At 38.8% G+C, this 25,018-nt stretch overlaps 1 protein-coding gene across 1 annotated transcript in view; it reads right to left on the bottom strand.

Moving 5' to 3' along the window:
• The window catches only part of ksr2 (kinase suppressor of ras 2), a 180,262-nt gene that overhangs the window by 5,398 nt on the left and 149,846 nt on the right, over positions 1–25,018 (bottom strand). The window contains exons 15-20 of the mRNA XM_041786621.1: positions 20,031–20,079; positions 18,661–19,022; positions 9,302–9,398; positions 9,075–9,208; positions 6,569–6,703; positions 1,928–2,057 (exon numbers count right to left, since the gene is read on the bottom strand). Of these exons, the coding sequence (XP_041642555.1) occupies positions 1,928–2,057; positions 6,569–6,703; positions 9,075–9,208; positions 9,302–9,398; positions 18,661–19,022; positions 20,031–20,079 (907 nt within the window). The remainder of the gene's footprint in view (positions 1–1,927; positions 2,058–6,568; positions 6,704–9,074; positions 9,209–9,301; positions 9,399–18,660; positions 19,023–20,030; positions 20,080–25,018) is intronic.

Genomic DNA, 25,018 nt, shown 5'->3' with positions numbered 1-25,018 from the left:
TCTCTTGCAGACTGAATACGATTGTCCCTCAGGATTTTCTCATATTCATTTTACCCTCTACCTTTGCAAGCTTTTCAGGGACAGCTGCCGAGAAGCATCCCCACAGCATAATGCTGCCACCACTATGCTTCACAGTGAGGATGGTGTGTTTGTGGTGGTCAGTGTTTGGTGTCTGCCAAAAAAAGCTCTTTGTCTGATGGCCAAAATGCTCCATTTTGGTCTCATCAGACCAAAGAACTTTCTTCCACTTGACCATGGAGTCTCCCACATGCTTTTTGGTTAAGATTTAATCTGAGTTTTCTTCAACAGTAGCTTTCCCTTTGCCACTCTCCCATAAAGTTTTGACTGGTGAAGAACCCGGGCAACAGTTATTGTATGCAGAATCTCTTCCATCTCAGCTGTTGAAGCTTGTAACTGCTTCAGACTAGTCATAGGTGTCTTTGTGGCCTTTCTCATTAGCCTCCTTCTTGACAGTCACTCAGTTTATGAAGGGCTCTATCTAGGTAGATTTACATTATGTGCCATATTCCTTTGATTTTTTGATGATGGATTTAACTGAACTCCAGGGGATGTTCAGCACCTGGTTAATTTTTTTTGTATCCATCCCCTGACTTATACTTTTCAATAACCTTTTCTCTGAGTTGCTTGGAGTGTTCTTTAGTCTTCATGGTGTAATGGTTCCAGATACAGGTGCCTTTTTACTACAATCACTCAAGACTCACTCACTTCACTTAGGTGATCCCCTTTCCCCTTATAGTGAGACTAGCACTAATTGGCTAGACCGCTGTTGAATTAGCTCAGTAACTTTAAAGGGGGTGAATATTTATGCAATCACTTATTTTGCCTTACATATTTTTGTTTAATTGAAATTAATTTTGGAAATCTGTTTTTACTTTACATTAAATAGTTTTTCAAATTTTTTTTGTTTTTCATTTTTTGTCTAAAAAGCCTAATTATATTGACCATGATTGATGTATAAAATCAATAAAAGGGTAAAACATCCCAGGGGAAGAATACCTTTCTGTATGTATTTGATCTCAAAGATAAAATTATTCTGCCTAAGATGCAGTTGATGTTTAACCTTGCATTGCCCCATGAATACCTTTTGAGTTTTATTGTAACTATAATCTTTACTATTTTTCAATCAATTTAATGTTTTGGAACCCCAACCCTATGGCACTGACTTCAAGAAGACTTGAAGCTTGCTGTTGCAGAAACTTTTTCACAGTTAGATGGGATTCAGCTTTGTGGCAATTCCATATCAGATTCAGGTTTAAAAATGCTACATACAGTTACGTTGTTGTAACCCCAGTTTCCTGTGTTAAAGTGTTCTTTCACCCATCGATTTCTGCCAAGTGCTATTCCTAACAAATTTTCAGGCACTTTATTCTACGTCACCTGACTTTGTCCTTTGCTCCCGTCATAATTACTACAGCCATTATACAGGTCTATTTTTAGTGAGGACCATCTGGATCAGTACAAACAGAAACTTGAGTTATTTCAAGGAGAAAGATGATGGGTGGAGTTTAGCAAGGTTACAGCAACAAAGGAAGAAAACATTTGTTGCTGCAAATTACACAAACAGGTAAGGCCAATGTCACATGGGTGCTAGGGCAATTTAAAAATAATTGCAAGCAAGACTGCAGAGTTTTTAGTCTACACCTTGCCCACATTGTTTGAAAAAATTTCTTCTTTTCTGAGTACAGTGTTATGATCCACTTTGAGAGCACTCTGGTTAATCCATCTCAGGATTGCTCATTGTCTTCATCACGCAAAGTTAACTTTTCAAGGTCCAAAAAAACGTGCTGGAGCAAAATGAGTCTTTAATCACTGCTCAAGCTTGAGAAATATGCAGGAAGTCACTTCTGACGAGAAAACAGAATGACTCATACATTTGTGAGAAATTAAAATGACAAAGAGCTCTTACTGATATTTCCTTCCCCATGCCGGTTTGGGTGAGGCTGGGCTTCATCCCGCTGCCAATCTGCCAAATGATCACCTCTGGTGGCTGACTCTTGTAAGGCCACTCACGTGCATGTAACTCGTACCAGATGGTGCTGTCAAGAAAGCAGGAAAAAGCAGATGAGTTCTCAGCACAGTCTTGTTAAGAAAAAAAACCCACAAACTTCAAAGCAAACCACTGATGTCACTTGTGGAGCAGCCACTCCCTCTGGCATCAAACTCACATTAGCTAGCCTAAATGCAGTTTCAGTGATGTAGTGCTGTGCCTTCAGGTTGTAGGTGCAGCTGCCTCCATAGTATTTTTTTCAAATATAATTAATTGCTGAATGTCAATTGTAAAAAGTGACTATCCTTATCACAATTCCATTGTTTTTACATTTCAAAGCAGTTTTTGAAGTCCATATAGACAATGTGAAGAGATTCCTACAAGTGTTTTGATGTGGAAGCAGATTTCTCAAATCAAATGTACTGTATGATTTTGACTTCTAGATTAACTACATAAATTTAGTGCTGCACTGCTATGCCAGTGGTGTCTGAAAGCTTGATTCAAAGGTAGGAGAAAGCTACAATGTTTAATTCTGTTACACATTAAGAAATATGTAGGGGTGCATGTACAAAATGGCTCTCTGGATTCCTCTCATCCCTGGTTAATGCAACAGCAGTCAATTTTTAGAGTTTAGCTGCTTAATGCGTGAGTAATCAATTTAAACCTGATCCTTCTAGAAGGAACTTTCCTCAGATAGAAAAGTAAGTGAAAATAGCATTAGAAAACAGTCAAAATGTGAAATGTGGTTATGCTCGGTGCATATTCTTCTGACTAAGCTGGCAGGAGATTTTTTTTAAAGTGAAATGAGCCATTCAAACTTGCTGTGGTGTTGTTTGCCATTACAGCAGGAGCAGAAAGGTGCTATGGTGACATCATGGTGTGGCTAAAGTGACAAAATAGCAAACTTTAATGCAATTTGAAATAGTAGTGCTTAATGTTAGGACCTAAACTGCATCCTAATGAATGTGTCAGTGCTGAAGTCATGCTCACTTCACTGATCCCAGATGGATAAGTACATTCATAAACAACTTAGAGTAAAATTTGCACGCATTGCCTTTAAAATGAACATTTCTTAAAACAAACTGACTTGCATTTATAAGCAGGAAATACTACTGTTCAGCCACTTTCTAGGACAGGTTTGCCAGAAAATGTTTGATGCTAACATTATTTTCTGAAAGGCAGGAAGGCATATCTTTTCAGTAATTCCAGCAAGTAAGTGGTGGTCAGCTAATATCAGCTGTGGTTATGGTAAGGTTGTCATATATTCTGCCTTTAATCCCCCTCCACTGATACCTTGAAGAACCTTTAGAAGCAAATTTTAGCATTTATTTTGGGTAGCTATAGCAAGATAGAGAATGCATAAATATATAAGAAAAAAAACGTGAAAAGTGAGATACAATTTTTTTCTGTATAATTTTATAACTTAACAATGGAGGGGGTTTGCTACTGTCAGATGAAACCTTTTGGTCTTTTATCATTGGGGAAATATTACAATGAGAGCTTTTGCAAGATCAACTCTTCTTATTCAGTTTAAACCTGGAACATAATATAAATAACATAAAGACAGTATTTGGGCTCCCACTAGGCTGCGTCACAGGAAAATGGCTGCAGTGCCACTCCTGTTAATGAAAGAATTCAAATCCTCTCTACTGTGCAAGATTTTTGTCACACAAAATAAAACCCATCAAACTCAGGGGTTTTGTCAGCTTTTAGATTAGCTTGTAGCTGAAAGACCGCACCTTGTGGATAAGTTTTGCCTTCAGCTTTGAGTGTTCAGAGTTTTCCATCCCAACGTTTCAGATACAATACATTTTAATGACTTGTTATTTAAAATTAGCATACTCCTCCCATCCCTGTGCAAATAAGCCATGTTTTTTCAATCTGCACCTGTATTTGAATTTGTGAAGCCTAAAAATAGCTCTTTGCCAGGAGTAGGATTTTAAAAAATGACAGCTGATTGTTGATGAATATGTAAAACAGGTATGGGGGTCACCTCTAACACAAGAGCTAATAGAGCAGCTGGACACTGTGTACCAGTGCTGCACTCCTCCTCTCTTACATACAGCTACAAAACCTCCATAAACTAGGACGATCCAAAAAATGAACCTGTGTAAAGAGTCAATGAGGCCGAATCCACCTCCACAAGTGAATCAGTAAGGGGTGAGGAGGAAGAACAGGAGCCGTGGGGATTTTTAATCAACTTAGGACAAATTTTAAATTGGACTTAAGAGTCAGAGGGGGAGGACACCTTGGTCTGAGAGCCCTAAGTGACACGACAAAAAAAGAGGCAATCTGCATGTAATAACCAGGGGGACATTGCACAAGGATTTATGCTTTTTAAAAAAGTCAAAAGGTTCACAGTTTTGACAGAGGCTGTGCAAAGGTGGTGCTTTTTTCATTTTGGATATAATTAAAGTAGATTACTACAACCGCCTATTTATATGGCATCTTTAATGCAAAAAAGCAGCCTTAGAGTGGTAAAAAAACATGTGCAAAAATAGATTCAATCTGACAGTGGTGCAGTGGTTAGTGTTGCTTCATGGTAAGAAGCTTCCTGGTTTTGATCCTATTGGGCTTGTCTATGTGGAGTTTGTATGTTTTCCCTATGCAGGTGTGAGCTCTGTCCAGTTACTCCAGCTTCCACCCAAAATCTAAACCCATGCATGTTAGGTTGATTGGTGGCTCTTAATTGCTCGTAGAAGTGAGTATAAATGTTTGTCTCCGTACATCAGCCGACCAGTCCAGGGTTACCCAGTGACAACTGGGATCAGCTCTTGCACCGCATGAGGTGAGTGGTGTAAATAATGGATGGATGGAAATTGACTCATGTAAGACTTCAAATCTACTAAGACAGGAAATCAATCAGTTCACAGGGAATCTAAGGTAAAATCAAGATGTAAAATGAGAAGAACTTTCAACAGTTTGGGCAATCACTGGGTCAAATATAGATTAATCGATTGTAAATTACTGCGGTTTTTATGGAGGGGCTGATCATTGTTTTTTACTTTATTTTCCCCCAAAGATTTTTCTAGTATTAATCATATTTGATTGGTGTCTACAATAAAAGTTGCCACACCTTCTTCATTCAGTATTAAATGATAAGTATTAAGTACGGTATTGATTATTACAGGGACTGTGCAATAAGATGACTCTACTGATCAGTTGTATTTGTGTAAAATTGAAATTTAAAAAATGAAAATGTAGATTTTCTCTTGAACTTCTCTTGCTGCTCTCGTCAGGCTTCACCAGGTTGAGTACAGACAAACTGGCTGTGAACATTTTATCAGAATGAGAATTATTTGAATAATCCATGCACCTTCCTTTTTTCTCCCACCCAAAGCACCAATTGTAGACGTGCATTCCAGCAAATGTGCAGTAAAGATTCTAGGTAAATCTCTGACTATGCAGTGCTTCCCTAACAGACTGTAACTGGACAGATTGATGTATCTGCCAATCTATTTTAGCATTTTTGTTTCATAATCCACATTAGATCGCCTTCTGTAATCAGTATACCAGTCAGCCAACCCATTTTTCCCTCTAATCTTTGAGTGTATGCAACAATATTAAGCAGGAAATTAAATCAATCAAAACCAGAAATGAGAAAAAATCTAATTTTATTCAAAGCCACATCGCCCAGCCCTTATTTGTAACACTCATTTTGTCACATTAGTATTTCAAAACTCTGAAAAACATGGCAAAATGATCAGTCCTGTTACCAAATATTTCATCTGGAATTCTTTTTTCTTCTTTTGTAAGACATGATTGGCTGTGGCTCTGCTGTTACTTCACTAAGTTAGAGAATAAAGCGATCTATTGAGATGCTCTAATATAAATACAATTTTTAAGACCTGAATAGTTAAGTCCTATCACTCCCATTTTCCAAGCCCCTTGCCACCCAATAGTTTAGCTTTTAATTTGTAAAGATTTTTGCAGGGAGCAGATGTTTGGATACCAAAATGTAAAAGTGAACTTCAGCATATGTTCAATTAAAAATCTGCTTGATTTGTTCATCTTTTTCCTCTGCTCTTTAAGTCATTAATCTGCTTTATTAATTGAATCACGTCTCCTGGCTCCTCAGCATTCACACTTTTTTAACACTTCTTCCTGCAATTATCCAATCGGTTTGAAATAGGCAATCTTTTTCCTGGTTTGCGTCATTCGTTCAATCATCAATCAGCTTGTTTCTATCTCCTCAGTAAGATTCTAGCCATCAACCCAGCAGTGAGCGCTTCTTCATGCTCCATCATCATAAGGGGTCCTCTCATAACATGTCAGTAATTAACCTCAATCTAACTCATAATAGGTGGTATTACCCATAACCAGCTATATAGGATGGAGTGGGGATGATATCAAAATCTGATCTTAGTTTTATAAGGCTTTTAAGTGTTATAAGGGTAAATCCTGACTTTCTGCTTTGTCATGTAGCAGAATTTTATTTAAGAATCCTTTGAATCCAGTAACATATTTGGGATTGTAAACCCATTCTGCCAGCAGTAGGTTCTCACTGTCCAACCCCATGCCTGGCAAGACAAACACAGAGGCATAAGGAAAGACACTTACCCGAAAGCGAAGACATCTGACTGTTTGGAAAAGGGGAGCTTGTCCTCCTCTGTGTCTGGAGAAAGCTGCTGGATGATTTCTGGTGCCAGGTGACACAGCCAGCCGTTTGGGATCCTCAGCTTGTCTTCTCTCCGGCTGCAGATGGATATAGAGATTTCTCTAGTTTAACAGATCTTCTGTAGCAAGCCTCTGAGCCATAAAGGATATTACTTTGCTACATTTCCAGTGCAGTCATCTTTGCAGACAGCGAAAACAGTAGGTCAATGATGCTACTTTTCAGACAAGGCTAGGGGAGTCATGTTTTTACATTTTTGTCTCCCTAGATATGTCATAACCCTTTATTTAAGGAAGCCAGTGTTATGCTGTTCAGAAAATAAACCTAGCAGCGTGTCAGTTTGATCTAAAAGGTGCCTAAATAAAAGAAGACAAGTGACCAGTGGAGGTTTGCAGCATGACTGGGGTTCTGTACTCAGTAACTGTCACTGTTACACAGGCTGATGGCTCAAACACCAAACTGTTAGGTAATGGAGAGTGCAAACAGAGGTGAAAACAGATGGTACACAATGGAAATGATCACACAAGTCGACAGTTGGAGCCTTTTTTCCCTCCAAGTGTCTCACAAAAATACACCGTCTCTTGTGTACCAGGGAGAGTAATATCCCAGATTTTACAGTAGTCTGGAATATTATAGTTACACTGCAAGTTGCAGTGAATAGATATCTTCACTTTAGCTTTTTGGAGGCATTTTGTGTTTATCAGTTACTCACATACAGTGATTTATAAAGTGAAGGATTTTGTTGCAGTATATTGAATTGCACTGTCATTGTGTCAGGATATTATCATGAACCACACAGTGTCTCCTGAGTATAAAAGGACCATGTCTTTAGGCCTTTGTTGGGCAAAACTATAAGAAAAAATGCTTTGATATCAAGAGAAAGCACAGCTAGAAAATAGTACAGTGAATGAAGACCTGTTGCTTCAGGTGTAGCTTTATTCAGGCCGCTCATGTGCTGCTTTCACTTGTTTATCTCTAAAAGGTTTAAAAAGTGTTATCAGAAAATTGATATGGTCTCAGGCTCAAGGGGTTGATCTCACCGCAGTGTCCACTAGATACAGTAAAAGATTACTAGTTGCCATGGTGTTGGTTAATGACAGAAAATGAACTCTCTTTGTTAGTGGGGTCAAATCCAATTTGTAGCCTTTTGATCATCATCCTTTTCTTTTGCTGATATTTGTGTGTGTGCTACTTGTTATATCAGCTTTAGCTGCTGGCTATTCAATGTCTCTGCTCAAACTTGACAGGGTTACATACTTTCTTTCTTTTCTTGAAGACCTCTCATTTAAACTGTTGATGTGCTTAAGCAGAAAAGATGGTATTAGGAAAATATGAAGAAGATCAACACCTACTCACCGATACTTGTGGCGTGTTTCACAGTTTAGACCTCACATTTTAACTGCAGCCTAGAATCTATAAAACTAAGATGTATGGAACCAATAAATTTGATTGTGAAAGCATAATCTAGAATAAATATCACAATTTATACATCGCTGAAAGAAGCAAACAAGGCAGACGTGGTGTTTCGCTGCACTTTCCTCCCCCCTCAAGGTCAGCTCACAGACCTCTGTGTTCCTTAAAAGTACTAAATAGTAGGGATGCACGATATTATCTGTCTGGTATCAGTATCGGCAGATATCAAAATTTCTGTTATTTACATCCTATATACTGTATTTCCTGTGTATTTCAGTAGATATCAACTGTAAATTTTTTTCCATATACACTAATAAACTGGTGGAGTTTTAGGCTGAACCAACAGACCTACGTCAGTTGAGGTCTTCATTTTTCTTTATCCTCATTCTTTAAAATTTCAAATGTTTTTTAAGGACTAAAGTTTGTTTCCTTGGTCATCCTCAAACCTTAAAGTTTGTCCAAAAGGACTGAAATTTCTTGTCCGTAAAGCATATTTAAATATTGGTATCGATGTCGGTATTGGCTAAAATGGATCTGTTAATATCAGCATATCGGATATGGGCATAAATCCAATATCATGCATCCCTACTAAATAGTAATTAAAGCCATCTAAACACAGCTTGCTCTAAAGCTGGTCAAGTGTTTAGATATTGTGGCAGTGTACATTATTTGAAAAGTGACCCATCTTTACAGTCCTGAATACCAAGGTCCCGACTCTGCTAGTAGGAGCCTCAAGTTTTTAAAGTTTGCTTCACTCAAACGACTGTTGAGATTCAAGTTTTGCTGTGAGTTAAGTCTTATTTCTTATGCTTTTAAAGGCCAAAATAATCCAACTACCCACAAAGCTGACTCTCGTCAAAGAAAGAAACACTTTTTCTGTAAATAAGCAGGCTGTTTACCTCCACTTATTGTTTTGACATCTTTACACAATGTGTCAGCCCAACAACAATGCTGTCAATCTGTTTCCAGGACAAATCTCCATATTTCACACGCTGAAGAAAGTCTCTCCTGTCTCTGATTTGTATTGAAGGTAATTACCTGCCAGCCTGCAGAACCCCAGATATGGTGAAGAGTCCAAAGTCAGTGATGACAACTTTGCCGTTGTCGTAAAACACGTTCTTGGACTTCATGTCTTTGTGTAAGATCCCTTTAGCGTGGAGGTAGCCCATTCCCTGAGGACAGAGAGAGAAAGAGAAATGTGGCTATTCTCTAATATGCTGTTTTCAGCTCAAGTGTTAAGGACAAACAGCTTTAAATTACTTTACCTTGACCATCTCTTGTGCAATTTGCCGGGTCTTGTTTACATCCAGCACAACCTTGGCATCTCGTACAACAGAATAAAGTGTTCGGCCTTTACACAAGCTATGAAATAAAGGAGAAAAAAACAAGGTTTAGAGGAGCCATGCAGCTTATGTAACAGATTTATATATTCTTAATCCTCTGACAAAGATTACAGGATTACCTTGACATCTGACAAACACTGTAGGTCAAACCTTTGTATCTATTCATTCTTTGAAAATAACTTGTTTCACACATGAACTTTCCTCTCCAAACTGGTCTGTTTTGAAAAGCTATTTACGTTGGCATAATGCAGGGTCATTTTGTAAAAGATTGAAAACGCCTGTATTCATAGAAAGCTGCCATAGTAGTGGACTGCAATGGTGATTAAAAGGTACAGATTAGCTACTTTCATGGTTTTATGGCTTCTGTTTTTCTTGCTATTATTGTGTTGAAATCATACCACAAATGTATGAAGGAAATCAGCCATTTATAACCAACTTGGTCAGACCTTCACTGTGGACAAGCCTCAGTAATGGGAGACTTTGTAACGAAATCAAAATATAAATAATATTTATAAAAAAAATAAATAAAAAGATAAATAAAATTCAGTGTGTTTGTTGGGAAAAGACAGATTAGTTCATCCTCAAGCTATGGCAGGATCGAATGTATTTAGCAGCATCTATACAGAAGATTCTGTGTTATCCTAACATGTATGTCATTTTATGTTCATCCCATAGAGAATCAAAGTGAGGAACGCTTTGATTGATTTGATAAATGAATTATTTTCTGATATGTTCATATTTACTGCAGTGCAGCAGGAAGTGTGTTTCTGTTTCTACCTGGTTCTGTGAACAGAACTGACACAGTCTGGCCTCTCTAGGTAGCCAGGTGTGTGTGTGGCTACCTGTCTCTATGTTGAGATGGTGATCATGGTCATGGTTTACGTCTTCCTCAGTTTCTCATCAGTCACTGTGCTTAAAAAATCTGCTACAGTGTACTGTCTGTTGAGAGCCGGATAACACTGTAGTTTACTTTGAGTTTTTGTTGTGCTTGTCCAATGGTTAATGTAATTGTTTTTTTCTCTCTATATAATCTGATACAATAAATATACAAATATTTCATGTATGTCAATTTCGTTTATTTTTTCCAATCCATTTATAGACACAAAATAGTACCAAAACATTTCAGTAGACGTCTCATAGATTCAGACTGAATGGACTCAGTTATAGTTAGAATGCTGATAATAAACCATCTGAGGGTCTAGCTTTTGATGTGCAGAAGGCCTTCAGATGCATAGATATCAGAGTTGGACATTAACTTTTTTGCCTACCTTCCACAATAGATGGTAGATTAGAGAAATCTAAGAGCCACTCAATTTTTTAACAACCACTTTTTAATGACCAATTTAAGTTAAAGGCTACTCAATAAAGTGAAATGTTTGAATGGAATTTTCCTGCATTATGAGTGTCAATACTTGTGAAACATAAAGGTTTTGTGCATGTTTCCTTCAATCTCATGTCAGAATTCAGAACTTGTTTTATATCTTAGACATAAGATGAGTGACACATTTGTCCCAAAACACTTAGCAGATACACCAGCTGCAGTACTCATTTGATACTGAGTCAGACCATCCCAGCATACAGCTGACTGTAAGAACTGGAAGAACAAGCATAGGATCAGGACTCAATTTCTGCTGTTTAATGTCACAAAATTACACTGTTACATTATGTTTACTCACCCGCCCCTATTGGCTGGCAGGCTAAGCAAAATCCCCCGACACTGCTCAAAAGTACTTACATTTGGCTGGTGGTGGGTTCTACCCTGATACGTTTAGAAATGAAATTGACCTGACAATTTGAAAGGTCTCTTCAAAGGATATTGCTGGTGTCGGGCCAAGGCCTCTTATCTCCAAAATCACCACTTACCAGGGAATGAGGAAATAAAAAAAAAGTTTATTTTTAAAATTAATTTAACGCTCAATTGTCATAGTCACAAACTTTGTTACACTTTTATTGTTTTAAAATGGGTTAAACCTGATAGATGTAAAGGGTGACCAATAGCACTGCTTTATGAAAACAAGACTAGGTTAAAACCTAGTATATGGCTGACCGCAACTATCTGTTGAAACGCCTGTTGAAATGCCTGACTGGCAGAGTGATGTTGTCATTATTGTTATTTTTGTGAGCCAAATTTAATACAGTAATTTAAATGTATAAGCTGTCCTCTCTCTCTCTGGCTCTCCTCTTAGTAAAGCTCTTCTCTGTGTACATATGAAACTCTACAGAGACATGCGTCATACTTCACTGACAGAGACAGACAGTGTCACTGGAGATTAAATGTTTTTTTTTGTCAGATTTAAGTCTTTAATGGTAGAAAGTTTATACTAACAATAAAACACTAACTGTTAATGAACGGTTTATTGTAAAATAAAATAAAAACTGCAGCAGGTCTAATGAACATTTGTAATTCTCCTCAGACCGGTGTGTAAGGGTCTTTATATGTGTAAAAATAAGCAGAATTTCTACTTTAGAGTTCCTGTTGTTTTTTATATCCATTAATTATCTAAAAACAGCACATTTATCATATTTCCTGCAAATAAAGACATGTCAAATGTTTAAGTAGTGTTCTCTTAACAACACAAATGCAGAAATTTTAACATTATTTGTTCCTCATAAACATATTTACCAAATATGTTTTTATATTGCGCACACCCCTGGCTCACGCAGAAAGTTCTGCTGCTTATCCTTTAGTATTCTGAAACTTTTGCCCTCAACAGATAGAAACCTGAAGTCTACACTACCGACATATTAGCGTGCATTTAAGTTTAGGTATGTGTGTGTGAGAGTCACGTTTGTGTGTGTCATTGTTAAGCAGCATGAAAGAAGGCGAGGATGAGAGGAGAGCAGCCAATACTGCTGCATAAAAGTCATACAAATGGTTAAAGAGAAAGGGACTATAGGAGAAAGAGTGACAGGGGGACAGAAGAGCATGATCATGAGCACAAGACAAGATGTCAGTGTCGCTCTCTGCTCTGGTTTTAACAAGAACAGCAGTCGAGTTCGGAGTAAACTGCAGCGGTTCTACAGCAGCATCCAAGCTAACAGCTACTGGCAGACAATACTGGACAAGCCCACCACCATGATCGGAAAGCCATGCCGAAACAGACCGGGAGTAGAGCGAGAACATTTTTTTCTGTCACTGCAAGCTTTCAGGGTTGCTCTCTATGCTTGTTTGAATATGACATGTTGTCTGATTCAAACAAAAGCGCCGCTGCAGCTCAGTCCCAGCTATTAGCTGAGACACAACAACCATTAGCTGTATGCAACAACTAACCCTTTCCCTGTAACTATCACATAATCATGCCAAAGTGGGGTGGCAGAAGAGCGACAACATTGTTTTCTGTCGCAGAAAGCTTTCTGTGTTGCTCTCAGCGCTAACTGTGATGAAAAAAGTTGTTGGTCTGGCTAAGGCCGAGCTAACGTTCGAGCCAGTTCTGGTGAAACAGAGGCTAAAGCTATTCTGAGATATTTAGAGCAGTGGAGGCAGCCATTAGAGGGCTTTCAGTTCCCCTAAACCCCACCCATAGCGCAACTCTGTATTTATGACTCTAGTTAACACAGTGGAGACAGCCATTAGCGACAGCATTCAGTACAAGTAAACGCAACTCTGTTATGTTAGGGTCCTCAAAGTAGCATCACTCAGTCAGACACGGACAGAGCCATCTGTAGGGCTGACCTCAGCGGTCAGTCAAAAACATTAAAATCTGAGAGATAAAAAGGTTTTGGCCTAACGCCAGCTATATTTCACTTGCCTTTAGACTGCAGCCTAAAAAATAAGGAAGACAAATCAGTGGCACACACCATTGGTTTCTGATCAGGCATTTGAAGCCCAACAATGGTAGTCACCATATTGGAATCACTATTTTCTCCTCAACTTTCTCTCTATCAGGTGAGGAGCTGGAACTGTGGCAGGTCTTAAGCTTCCTGGCAAAGAGCTACAACAAACCCAGCAGTCAGTCAACTCAGCTGATACAAAATGAATGCAGATCTGTGATTATCTGTTGGCCTGCAAACAATAAAAAGCGATGATTTCTTAAAAATGTGTCCACTGAACAGCTTGAAAAAAATGAATGATACTGAGTTATTTTTTACCAGTCTGTAGAAACATGCATTTCTAAAGTAAAAACAGGGCCATGCGACCTGATTATAGACTTTATAAAACATGGCACAGTCTTAGTGACATCACCCCTTGTTTCTGAAATGTAGATTTGAAGCCCAATGAAGGCAGCTGCCACACTGCAATACCGTCTCAGTCTTACTTTTGCATAACCTACCAAGGAACAGAGAAAGAACTGGAGTTGAGGCAGGCCTGAAGACTAAAATGTGCCTGAATGCAACTCTCCTAATTATACAAATATATAAATAACTGTTGGCCTTGGTATGATCTAAAAATATTAGGTATAAAGTTGTTTATTTCTACTGTGGGTATGGGTACATGGGCGGCAATGGCATTGCCTTGGTTTTTGCAGCCAGCCTCAAATGGACATTCTGATTTGACTTGATCTTAAACACTGGAGATTGCTGTTGCACTGCTAACCAAAACCCAGACCTAACCTGAAGATGCTCGTTCAGTGAGCTGATGCAGTTTTAAATACTCCTGAAAATCCAATCTCATCATTCTGAGCTAAAGCATGTGGTCCCACTTCACGTCATGGTTAAATTGTTAAACCACTACACCACTCTGAGTTGGTGTCACATCACTGGAGGGGTGCCATTGCAATAGTGTATTAATAGATGATCCGTACAACCACCTCCTGCCTCACACCTGAAGCCCTCAACTCCGACTGTGCCACACAGGTGACCGACAAAAGACCTGAAGCCAACAGTTCATGCATATTCATCTCTGATGTTGACCTGACAGCCATTGCATTTTGAGTAGCTCTTCTCCCTGAGGCTTTTTCAACACAGGAGTTCATGGCTTTACTCTCACTTCTGTTGATGCCTGTATGTACACATAAGAGCAATTTCTGCAGTACCTCAGATAAAAAGGATGTGGATAAGCCAAGGCAAGGACACATAGAAAGCACTTCATTAAATAATCTATATTACAGATTCTACATAAGCACTTAGAAGGGGCTGTATTCTAGTAGGAATAATGCCTGTTTTATGTTTAGGGTTAGGGATGGGTTAGGAAAGAAATCCCTAAAACCAGTTAAGCCCTTAACACTGCCCCCCACAAGTCAACCATGCAGACCAGTTGGCAGCAAAAAAGCCGCTTCACCAGGGTTGACAAGTAAAACCCCCCTTTGCCGTTGTTTCGTTATGTTAGTTCCACAACACCTCCAGAGGACTCCTGAGCCACCCTTCTCAGGGCTCAGTACATTCAATCTCCAGGTACTGACAATGCTGATTCTTCCTAACTTAGCGCAACTCATTTTTTCAACCACAAAAAGACAACTTTTCTTAGCACCAACATTACATGCCAGACTGAAAAGAGGACATGAGAAAACATAAAGATAAGAAAGGTGTAAAGAGAGAGCTTAGTCAGGTGCATGGGGGCTCTACCTCCTCCTAATCCCTCATTTTCATGAGGGAAGAGAGAAAAGACAAGAAAATGTTGTTCTCCAATGAACAAACTTGACAAATCTTACATTCTACCAGGGCTGTTAAATAAGATTACTTTTAATTTATTAAAAGAAAACATGATGTGTTTTACAAAATGAACAACAGATTTAGCACACTCTAACCTTATTTGTCAATTATCATTTAACTGTAAGGAAATTGAAAATTTGTCAGTAGAGCTGGGCGTACACTGTGCAAACTTCGTCTGATCCAGCCATGAATTTTCGGTCGCACAGCTCACTTTGAAATTTCGATCATGCAACGTTTGTCCTGTACAGAGAGATACAACACCCAAACAAGACCCATCCAGGGCCCGACCAGCTTCCCCTGACAGATCAGAAGGAATTCTGACATGTTTGGTATTTTGGTCATACAACTCAAGACCCCCATGGAATTAAATGAGCAGGGAATATTCCTATCCGCTGACCTCCAGCTGACAAGAATGGCAATGCTGTTTGTGTGATAGAGAGAGAAAGAGAGAATTTTGCTTCTTAAGCTGCTAGTTGGGCTAAACAGTGAAACAGTAAAAGGAAAGGAAGTCTTTATGGGAGTCATTTGTGGCTGATGGCTGACTACATTGGTATACTCTGTTTAATGGAGTCCTCAAATGAGAAGCTAGTGAAGTCACTCACCTCTCCCAAGTCATACATAGTAAAATCAATAAATTGAGCTACATCCATAGATGCTTTGATGCACTGACACCAGAGATGTCCATATCTTATAAGCTTGGAAAATCAATCCATAGTTACTGCTGGAAAATGAAAGCTTCAATAAAAAATGATTGCAGTGAAAATGTATGTTTCTTGAAAGCCTCACCCTTAATAAACCAATCAACCACACTTATGTTTCATCTTATGGCTTTTTCATCATATATACTCGGGGATGCATGCCTGTCAGAAAGATTGCATGCGAGTTTCCTTTTATGAAAAAGCAGTCTAGGCTGTGTGTTGGTGGAAAACAAAGCCACCTGTTGCTCAGTTATTTTGCTATTCTTTCAGTAATCAGAGACATTCGTGCCTGCTCTCACGACAGTTTCAGCCGGAATCAAATGCAATCACGCTTCTCAATTAATCAGTCAATCTTTCTGAGATATTTACGCTGAACTATGTTGGAATGAAGTGCTACAGTTAGCTTTGTTTCTTGGAGCTTTATTCAAGTTTAAATCCAGCATAGAAATTATTTTCATCCTCTTTTATTTCTCAGCAAACAATAAAGAGAAGAAATTGCTAATGTTTTATGTTAAACAAAAATAGAAAAGAGAAAACAAAGGGGTAAATTATTATTCTTGAAGAACACGTCCTTCTTTGTTCACAGCCTGTGTTTGACAGTGGGAGAGTGGCAAATATGTGAATTATTTTCTTTTGAACATCATGAGCTGTGCTAATTAGTTTAAACAACGTATTTTTCCTTGTGTAGAGCACATTTGTGTCTTCCTTGAAAAACAGTAGAAAATACCACTGCATTACAAAAATTTACAGAGCACTAATGCATGAAATAATTAGGATTTTTGAAGACACGGCAGAACTTTTTGTTCTGTGGAACTTCAGACAAATACAGCAGAGGATGTGGGTGTAGCTTGTTAACCCATTCTACCACAGTAACAGCTTGTTTTTATCATAACCTCTACCATCTCCTCTGTCAGCCACTTTAGCCTCCTCATCTCAGGGGGACTGGATGACTGATCTGAAAGGAGTCCTAGGGGATAGGGACAAGCTTTCTGAACAGCTGCAAACAGTGGGAAAATACACTTGTAATTCAAAGACAAACAACAGATTTATTAAAACATGGGCCAACCTGTTGGAGACTGCAAACAGGAAGTAAGGAAAACAAGACTAATTTATCCATCAAATATATGAAGTCTTTTTTAAAGGTTATACAAAGGATCCATTCAAGTTAGTTTAAGGGATGTTGGACAGGAAAAAGGGAGAGGCAGCTCAAAGCTAGAGGTGAAGAAGCAGGTAAAAAGGACTCACTCCGATCAAAGGAAGGAGTTAGGCCTTTCATACATTATGTCACCATTAGGAGCGATGCAGTCTCCATTTACATACATTTGTGATAAAAAATGGGTCGTTCAGAAGAGCTCAGTGACTTCAAGTGTGGTATTGTGATTGATGCCACCTTTGCAATAAGCAATTCATGAAATTTCATCCCTGTTGGATATTCCACAGTCGACTGTAAGTGACATTGTTAGAAAGGGAAACATCTAGGAACTACAGCAACTAAGCTACAAGGCGAAGATTACGTCAAATCACAAAGCAAGGCCAACGTCTGCTAAGACACGTGTGTAAAAGTTGCCAACGCTCTGCTGATTCCATAGCTGAAGAGTTCTGAATTTCCCCTGGTATTAATGTAAGCACAAAAACTGTGCAGCGGGAAGCTTCATGAAATGGGTTTCCATGGCTGAGCAGCAGCATGCAAAACCTCACATCACCAAGTCCAAGTTGCTGAGAGAATGTCACCTGCCTCAATGCACTGTACCAACTGTGAAGTTCTATGGAGGAGGGATAATGGTATAGGGCTGTTTTTCACAGTTTGGGCTAGGTCCCTTATCTCCAGTAAAGGGCAACCTTAATACTTCAGCATACCAAGACATTTGAGACAATGCTATGCTTCCAACTCTGTTGCAACAGGTTGGGGAAGGCCCTTTTCTATTCCAACATGACTGTGCTCCAGTGCACAAAGTAAGGACTATAAAGACATGGCCTCAACCACATCAAGCACCTTTGGGATGAACTGGAACAGAGATTGCGAGCACAGCCTTTTTGTCCAACATCGGTGCCTGACCTCATAAACACTCTGCCGAATGACAGGACAAGAATTACCACAGAAACCATCAAAAATCATCTTGAAAGCCTTATGAGAAAAATAGAGGCTGTTATAGTTATAACAGTGGGGGGCAGCTAAAGTACATGTATTTGAATACAATGGCATCACACTCCCTGTTGGTGTAATGGTCAGGTGGCCAATTCTTTTGTCCATATATTGTATCCCATACAATTTTGGCCCATTCCCCTTGGCTTGGAATACTTAATTACCTGGAATTTTCTGATAATTCATGCCATTATCTATGACACTAAATTTCCATTCACTGGAGTTTTGTTTTAGTCCAATGTACAGTGAGCTCCTGCATCCCAGAGCCAACACCCTCTATGTACGATCTCAAAGTCCATTATGCAGCACACAGACATTCTTTGTCTTATCTTGTCTACCACATGGCCATCACAGCCCAAACATTATCACCACCTTCAACAGACCCAGGCTCCATACATGCAAGCTCCAGGTAGTGACAATGCTGATTCTACCTATGATGGCCCCCCAGTGCCTAACTGCCTCCACAAACAAGTAGAGATGCACTGTTGCCCTACCTCCCTATACTCCCTCTCATTACTTAATGAAAACAGTCATAATATTCTTAATTACGTATTTCAATAAATGCCATCTGAACTTTATGATGTGTGCTGCTGAATTTACACAAAGCTTACAATAATGCCTTTCAGGCTAAACACAAGTGTTTTACTTTATCAGCCCTCACTTTAACAACATATTATACAGTTTTGATTTCTTGTATTGACTTTTTACACTTTTTTATACATTAAAAATGCAGTTGTTTTATTTGTTTAGAGGAGTGTGTATTGAAGCTATAGAAAAAGTATTTATGTAAAAAATGATCAATACACATTCCTTGTAACTGTAGCACAGCCTGTTCCATCCTTTGTCCTTACCTGGTGATAATGGCCAGGTGTGGTGGACTCATACAGGCTCCCATAAACAGCACTACGTTCTCATGGCGTGTGTTTCTGTAAGCCATCACCTCCCTCTTGAAGGCCTTCAGCTGGTCCTCATTGTCTCGTTCGATGTCAATCAAGCGGATGGCCACCTCACCATGCCAGCGCCCATGGAAAACTTTGCCAAAGCGCCCCTTTCCAATCATCTCCCCGATCTCCAGCTGCTCAAATGGGATGTCCCATTCCTGCAGGAAGATGCTGGTCTGGCTGGCTTTGCGCGGGAAGTTACGAGCAGACAGGAGCGACAGGTTCATCTCCTCAAACTCGTCTCCAGAGTCCTCATCGTTGCATTCCTCGTTCTGTAAATAATCATAGTATGAATGCCTTATGTCTGACTGTGGACCCAAATTTCACAGATATATAGCTTGTTTAATCTGGGGATTAGAAATATCCAAATAAAACATGAAAGGGGGTGCTTAATACCCTACAAAAATGGCACATGCCATTCAGCAGCTGTTAAACCTTCCTTATAAAAAAGGGGTTTTCAGATGATTCTGCTGACTACCTTGCCCTGGATTGCAATTTAATTATTATACATTTGAGTTACATAATTAAGAGAGTAATGTTTAATTCCTATAAAGCATTTCAAAGAAAATGATCAGAAATTATATCAAAACATCAATTATTTCTAACATTTCATTGTAGTGAATGCTGTCTATGTTTTTGTTTGTTTGTTCAGATGTAAATAACAATTTTACAATGTTAGTTTTATCAAAAATAAAATGTTAGTTCAATTTAGACCCAGCAGGCTATGGAAACACATTTTTAAAGACAAAAAAATCCAAAATATATAAAACAGTATAAACATTCTTAAATTTCACATTTGTGTAAAGCAGCATCTATATTTTTAATACTGTGTATATACCCCAAGAGAAAAGAAAATGAATTCATAAAAAAAACACAACTAGGGGGGAAACTGTCTTATTTATTATTATTTCATTTGAACTGTAATGGACCGCAGGAGTGGAAATGACCTATTCAGAGAGTCCTGCTGGTATATTATTCAGAGAACTCTACATCACATTTTTCTCTAAATATACATTATTCATGCAGGGACAGTGACGACTATCAATGAAGAAGTACATATTACTTCCCTCCCATCTTTGACACGTGATTCACATGGAGGATTCTCAGAGAGAGCACAGTAAGGCTTAACAAGAGAACAATGCAGCTGACTGCAGCTAGCATGGTGGTGCTTTTAAATTTGTTGTTATTTCACAGTAGCGCCACTGATAAACATGTGGAGAAATAAAACAACACAAAAAATTATCAACTCAACTACTCTCAAAGGTAACAAAAGGACTCACATCTGATGTAGGCTCAACTTCGATTTGGAGTAAAGGGTTTCCCTCATGCCTAAAATACAGAAAAAGACAAGTGGAGAGAAAAATCATTAGTAACTAGAATGGCCGTCTGAGGCGGCAGACCCACACTGAAGCAGCGCCACCGAGGAACTCACGCTCCCATTGACTACTATGGTGTTCAAAATTTGAAGTCCAAGAAAAACTGAATGGGTAAGTGGATCATCACCAAAATCTAATCGATTCTTCCCTGTCACTATCCCAATGTTCCCTGAAAGTTTGGTGAAGATCCGACTTCCGTTGTCGAGTTATCTTGTACACATAAAAAGAAATAAAGAAAGATACGGAACCCTTTACCTAACCCCCTGCCGATTTCATCGGCGTGGGTAATAACATAAGATCAATTCATCTTTCACAAGTAGGTAATTATATTTTAAAGGCCAATAATCCATTTGTTCCAGTGGACTCATGAGAGATTTCAATGTTGGCCACTGGTATTTGCAGATGACTGTCTAAAAAAGCCTTTTTATTGATGTCTAAGGAGGGCAGGGTTAACACCCAGTTATGTTAACACTGTCCAATGGTGTTCTTACCTTTTTTACCATTTTAAATCATGACTTTCATGCAGATCTTGCAATATGAGTATTGTGCATTGTTGTTTTGGTTTTCATGTGCATTTCCATTTGTTGACTGTTGTTTTTGCAGTTAAATGTGTGCAGCATTGGAGTCCAAGACATTACAAGATAGTTGTGTCTTTATATTGTCTCATGTTGTATGGTACCATACCATATCCTATCCTATTGTGTGATTTCCAGTTCTGTCAGATCATACTTTTCTTGTCCTGTACTATCTTGTCATATCGTACTGTATTGTATCATATCTTGTCAATTCTTGTCCTATCATATTCTGTCTTATCTTTTTATCTGTCTAATTATATCTCTCGTGTTGTGTGCTGTCCTATCATGAGGTTGGGATACATAAACTATCTTAATTTCCCTAAACATGTCAATATCAGGTCAGGCTTTGGGATTTCTTCTTCTGTAAGTCTTAACTGGCATTTGAGAACTTTGTTAGAGGAGTATACTGCCATCAACGGGACTGGAGGGGAACAAGGACGTACGTTACAGGCAAACACTTCAATTGTAGCCTAATAGTCAAAAGGACTCAAAGATTTGTAACCATAAATGTTGTCTGTCTCTCATCATACATTCCCCTCCACCCCCTAACACAGCTTCAACAGGTGGCTGGTCAACACCAGTCTGGTTCTGCTCAAGGTTTCCACCTGTAAAAAGAGTTTCTGTTTGTAACCCCAGGTGACTGTCTTTTTCCAAAGGAATTCAATTCAAAGTAGCAATAATCACACACACACACACACAAAATGGTTTCCTTAGCATAGTGCAGCAACTGTAAGGTCTTAAAACTGTCTTCAAACAGCAGGTGATCAGTCTACGACTGGTGCATTTTCCTTGGACTACAACAACAAGAGTTTCTCTGCAGAATCCCTTCTTCCTTCGAGAGTTCTGAGTCCATTTAATTGCTATTTGTATGAGTTACACTCTGATCAGCAAATTTTACTTTTCTGCTTCTTTCATTTTATATAATCAGAAATGTTTTCACACCAAAATGAATCAGTGATTGGAGTCACAGTCACATGAGATAACTATTACATTTCCCCTCTTTCATTTCCAATAGCAAGTACAATTATCTTTAAAATTGTGTGTAGTTTTAATGGACAGATTTTTGCATGTCCATGAAGCTGTCCTTTTCTTCAGAATTTTTTTGGCTTAATCAACACTTAATGTTCTTTCGGAATAATCACTTCTCATTTCCCTGCCTTGATTACTGGACTACAGGCTTATATTTTGTAAATAAAAGCCAACAGGCTTTTGAAAGCTAAATAAATAGATATGTACAGACCTAAATGTACATTCATCTCCACTAAATGAACTTTAAAGTGCATCTGTGCCCTGAGCCCCTATTAAATTCTGACCCCAGCATGTACACAGTCACCTACACAGTTTGGCTCCTCTTTAACCAGTCCCCCTCCGTCCAGATAACTGGCTGTGTAACATCAGCACATCACCTCTCTCAGTCTCTCTGTGGTATATTAACATGGGTTCACGATAATCCTAGACTCTTGGCAGAGACCACAGGTGAGTTACTGGATACATTTATGTGATTCCTGTGGAGCTGGGGGCCACTAACACCAGCTCTAATGAGGGGTACCTGCCGGGTGTTGGGGTCTGAGACAGGCCCTAATTAACCCCAGAGTGAGGTCATTAAGGCCAAAGAAATGTGCCAGCTGCCACTGCAAGAGCATACAAAGATGTGGGGAAGGAGGGACAATACCTTGAATCAAATCAGCGAAATGTGGGTTTCAAAGGTTCAATGGTTTATTGATTTGGCAGAGACTGTGAGAGGAAAAAACAGAGAAATAGTATGGTGACACTGACCTTGTAGAGGAAAATAAGAGCAGACCTCACATTGGAAGATTGTCTCATGTTGCATGGCTGCAAAGATGTATGTACTTTGCAACAAGTTGCGGTAAAAATGGTAAGTGCAATTGAGCTTGTATAGAGATTTTCTAAATGTCTGACTACTCAGAGCATTTACATGCTGGTTGTGGAGGCTGCTATGCAGAGTGGCCATCAGTGTTAGCTAATCCCACATATGTAAATCCATACACCAGGAACACAGCAGTGGGAGCAATTTCAGGTTAGGTGTCTTGCACAAGAACACATCAGCAGGTGGCTGCAGAAGCTGGGGATTGAACCCCTGACTGTACCACTGAGCCAACCCCATACCCCTAGACTTTTTCATAGTAAGCTGCTTGATAAAAAAAAAAAAAAAAATGTAGGAGTCAGAGAAACCAGGTAACCAGAAGCTGTTTATTTGCCTCTGTGAACCTAGGCTTTCTCTTTAAACTCTGTACATGCTTTTATCAAAGGATATTTAAACATGTTGTTAGCATTTCTTGACTATAAAAAGAACTGATTGCTGACTGTTTGGTCAGGCTGTAACAATTAAGGGCAATGACGACACTGCTGCAGAAGGGTAATACTATATAATATCCTGCATCTCCCACTAAATACAATTATGCTTCATGTACCCCCTTGGATGTTTAACCCTTTTATTGATTTTGTAAATCAATCCTGGTCAATATAATGTGGCTTTTTTGACCAAAAAACAAAAAAAAAAACAAAAACCTATTTAATGACAAAGTGAAAACATATTTCTACAAAGTGATGTAAATTATAAAAATTATAAAGGGTAAAATATGTGATTGCATAAATATCCACTCCTTTAAAGTGACTGACGTAATTCAAAAGGGGTCCAGCCAATTGGTGCCAGTAGTCTCACAATTAGTGAAATGGGAATCACTTGAGTGCAGTGAACGTGTCTGTGAAACACAGTCAGTTTTCAATTACACCATGAAGACAAAAGAACACCCCAAGAGAAACTCAGAGAAAAGGTTATTGAAAAAGTATAAGTCAGGGGTTGGATACAAAAAACAAGGCACTAAACATACCCTTTTATCAAATCCATTATCAAGAAATGGAGGGAATATGTCACATGCTTAAATCTGCCTAGACCAGGCCATCCTCACAAACTGAGTGACCGTGCAAGGAGACTAGGGAGAAAGTCAACCAAGACACCTATGACTACTCTGAAGGAGTTACAAACTTCAGCAGCTGAGATGGGAGAGACTCTACAAACAACAACTGTTTCACAGGTTCTTCACCAGTCAACGTTTTATGGGAGAGTGGCAGAAAAAGCCACTGTTAAAGAAAACTCATTCAATCTTGGCTACAGTTTGCCAAAAAGCATGTGGGAGACTCCATTGCCAAGTGGAAGACAGTTCTTTGGTCTGATGAGACCAAAATGGTGCTTTTTGGCCATCAGATAAGATGCTATTTTTGGAAGGACACCAAACATTGCATATCACCACAAACACACCATCTCCACTGTGAAACACAGTGGCGGCAGCATCATTCTGTGGGGATGCTCCTTGGCAGCCGACCCTGAAAGACTTGTAAGACTTGTTTTTTTTTTTTTTTGTCAAAAAGCCAAATTATATAGATCATGATTGGTTTATAAAATCAGTCAAACATCCAAGGGGGTAAATGCTTTTCATAGGCACTGTAATTATGCAGATTACAATGGCAGGCATGAAAGCACTCTGTAAATCTGTGGACTCAGTCAAAGGTCAGTAGTCACTGATGAGTTTACTTTGTGTTTACCAAGAATTCTTTTTATGTTCAATTAGCTCCTTCAAACAAACAGTATGAGAATGTTTTTGTCTTTTCAAAAGTTTTAACCATTGACTTTATATGGAGAGTGCATCTTGGCCTCATCCTACTGCATTAAAGTAAAGCTAAAATATCACTTCATATACTGTAGTTCATGATGTCATCTGAAGTCAAAGTTTGCACAGCAAAGATCAGCTGGTGGAGCTGCAGTATTTATGTCCTCATATAACACATTAAACTTCCTGATAAACAATCAAACACCAGTCATTTGGCTATACAGTTCTCAGCAGAACAGTTTCCAAGCAGTAACTCAGTTTTATAAAGTTCACTGACTCTTTATTTTAGTATTTTTTTAAATTTTCTTCCACCATTTCTTCTTAAACCTACCTATGTGGTCCTCACAACACAGCAGGAGCTATATGTCAACAGATCTGCCAATCATGGCTTAAGACCCCCTTTTTATACCATTAAATTGCCAGTTAAAACTCAGCTTAAAAAAAGTTCACTTGGACAAACAGCGTGGTAAAAACTAACCATGATGACATCAAGTATGTTTGGGAAACACTTATGAGGCTTTTATTTTGATTTCAAAGCTTGTCCCACATACCATCTGTAAACGTGTAGGAGGCGGTTTAATGACCAGCCAGTCAGCAGGGTGTTTGTGTGACATGCTTTTTGAAGCAATGATCCAAAAAGAATCCCTGGTCTGAACACAGCTAAGGATGCACTCACTTTAGGCCCTGC

This window comes from Cheilinus undulatus, linkage group 5 (assembly GCF_018320785.1).
Source record: "Cheilinus undulatus linkage group 5, ASM1832078v1, whole genome shotgun sequence".
NCBI lineage: Eukaryota > Metazoa > Chordata > Actinopteri > Labriformes > Labridae > Cheilinus > Cheilinus undulatus.
Note: the sequence above shows the minus strand (reverse complement) of the source record. Positions and strands in the feature narration are given on the sequence as shown.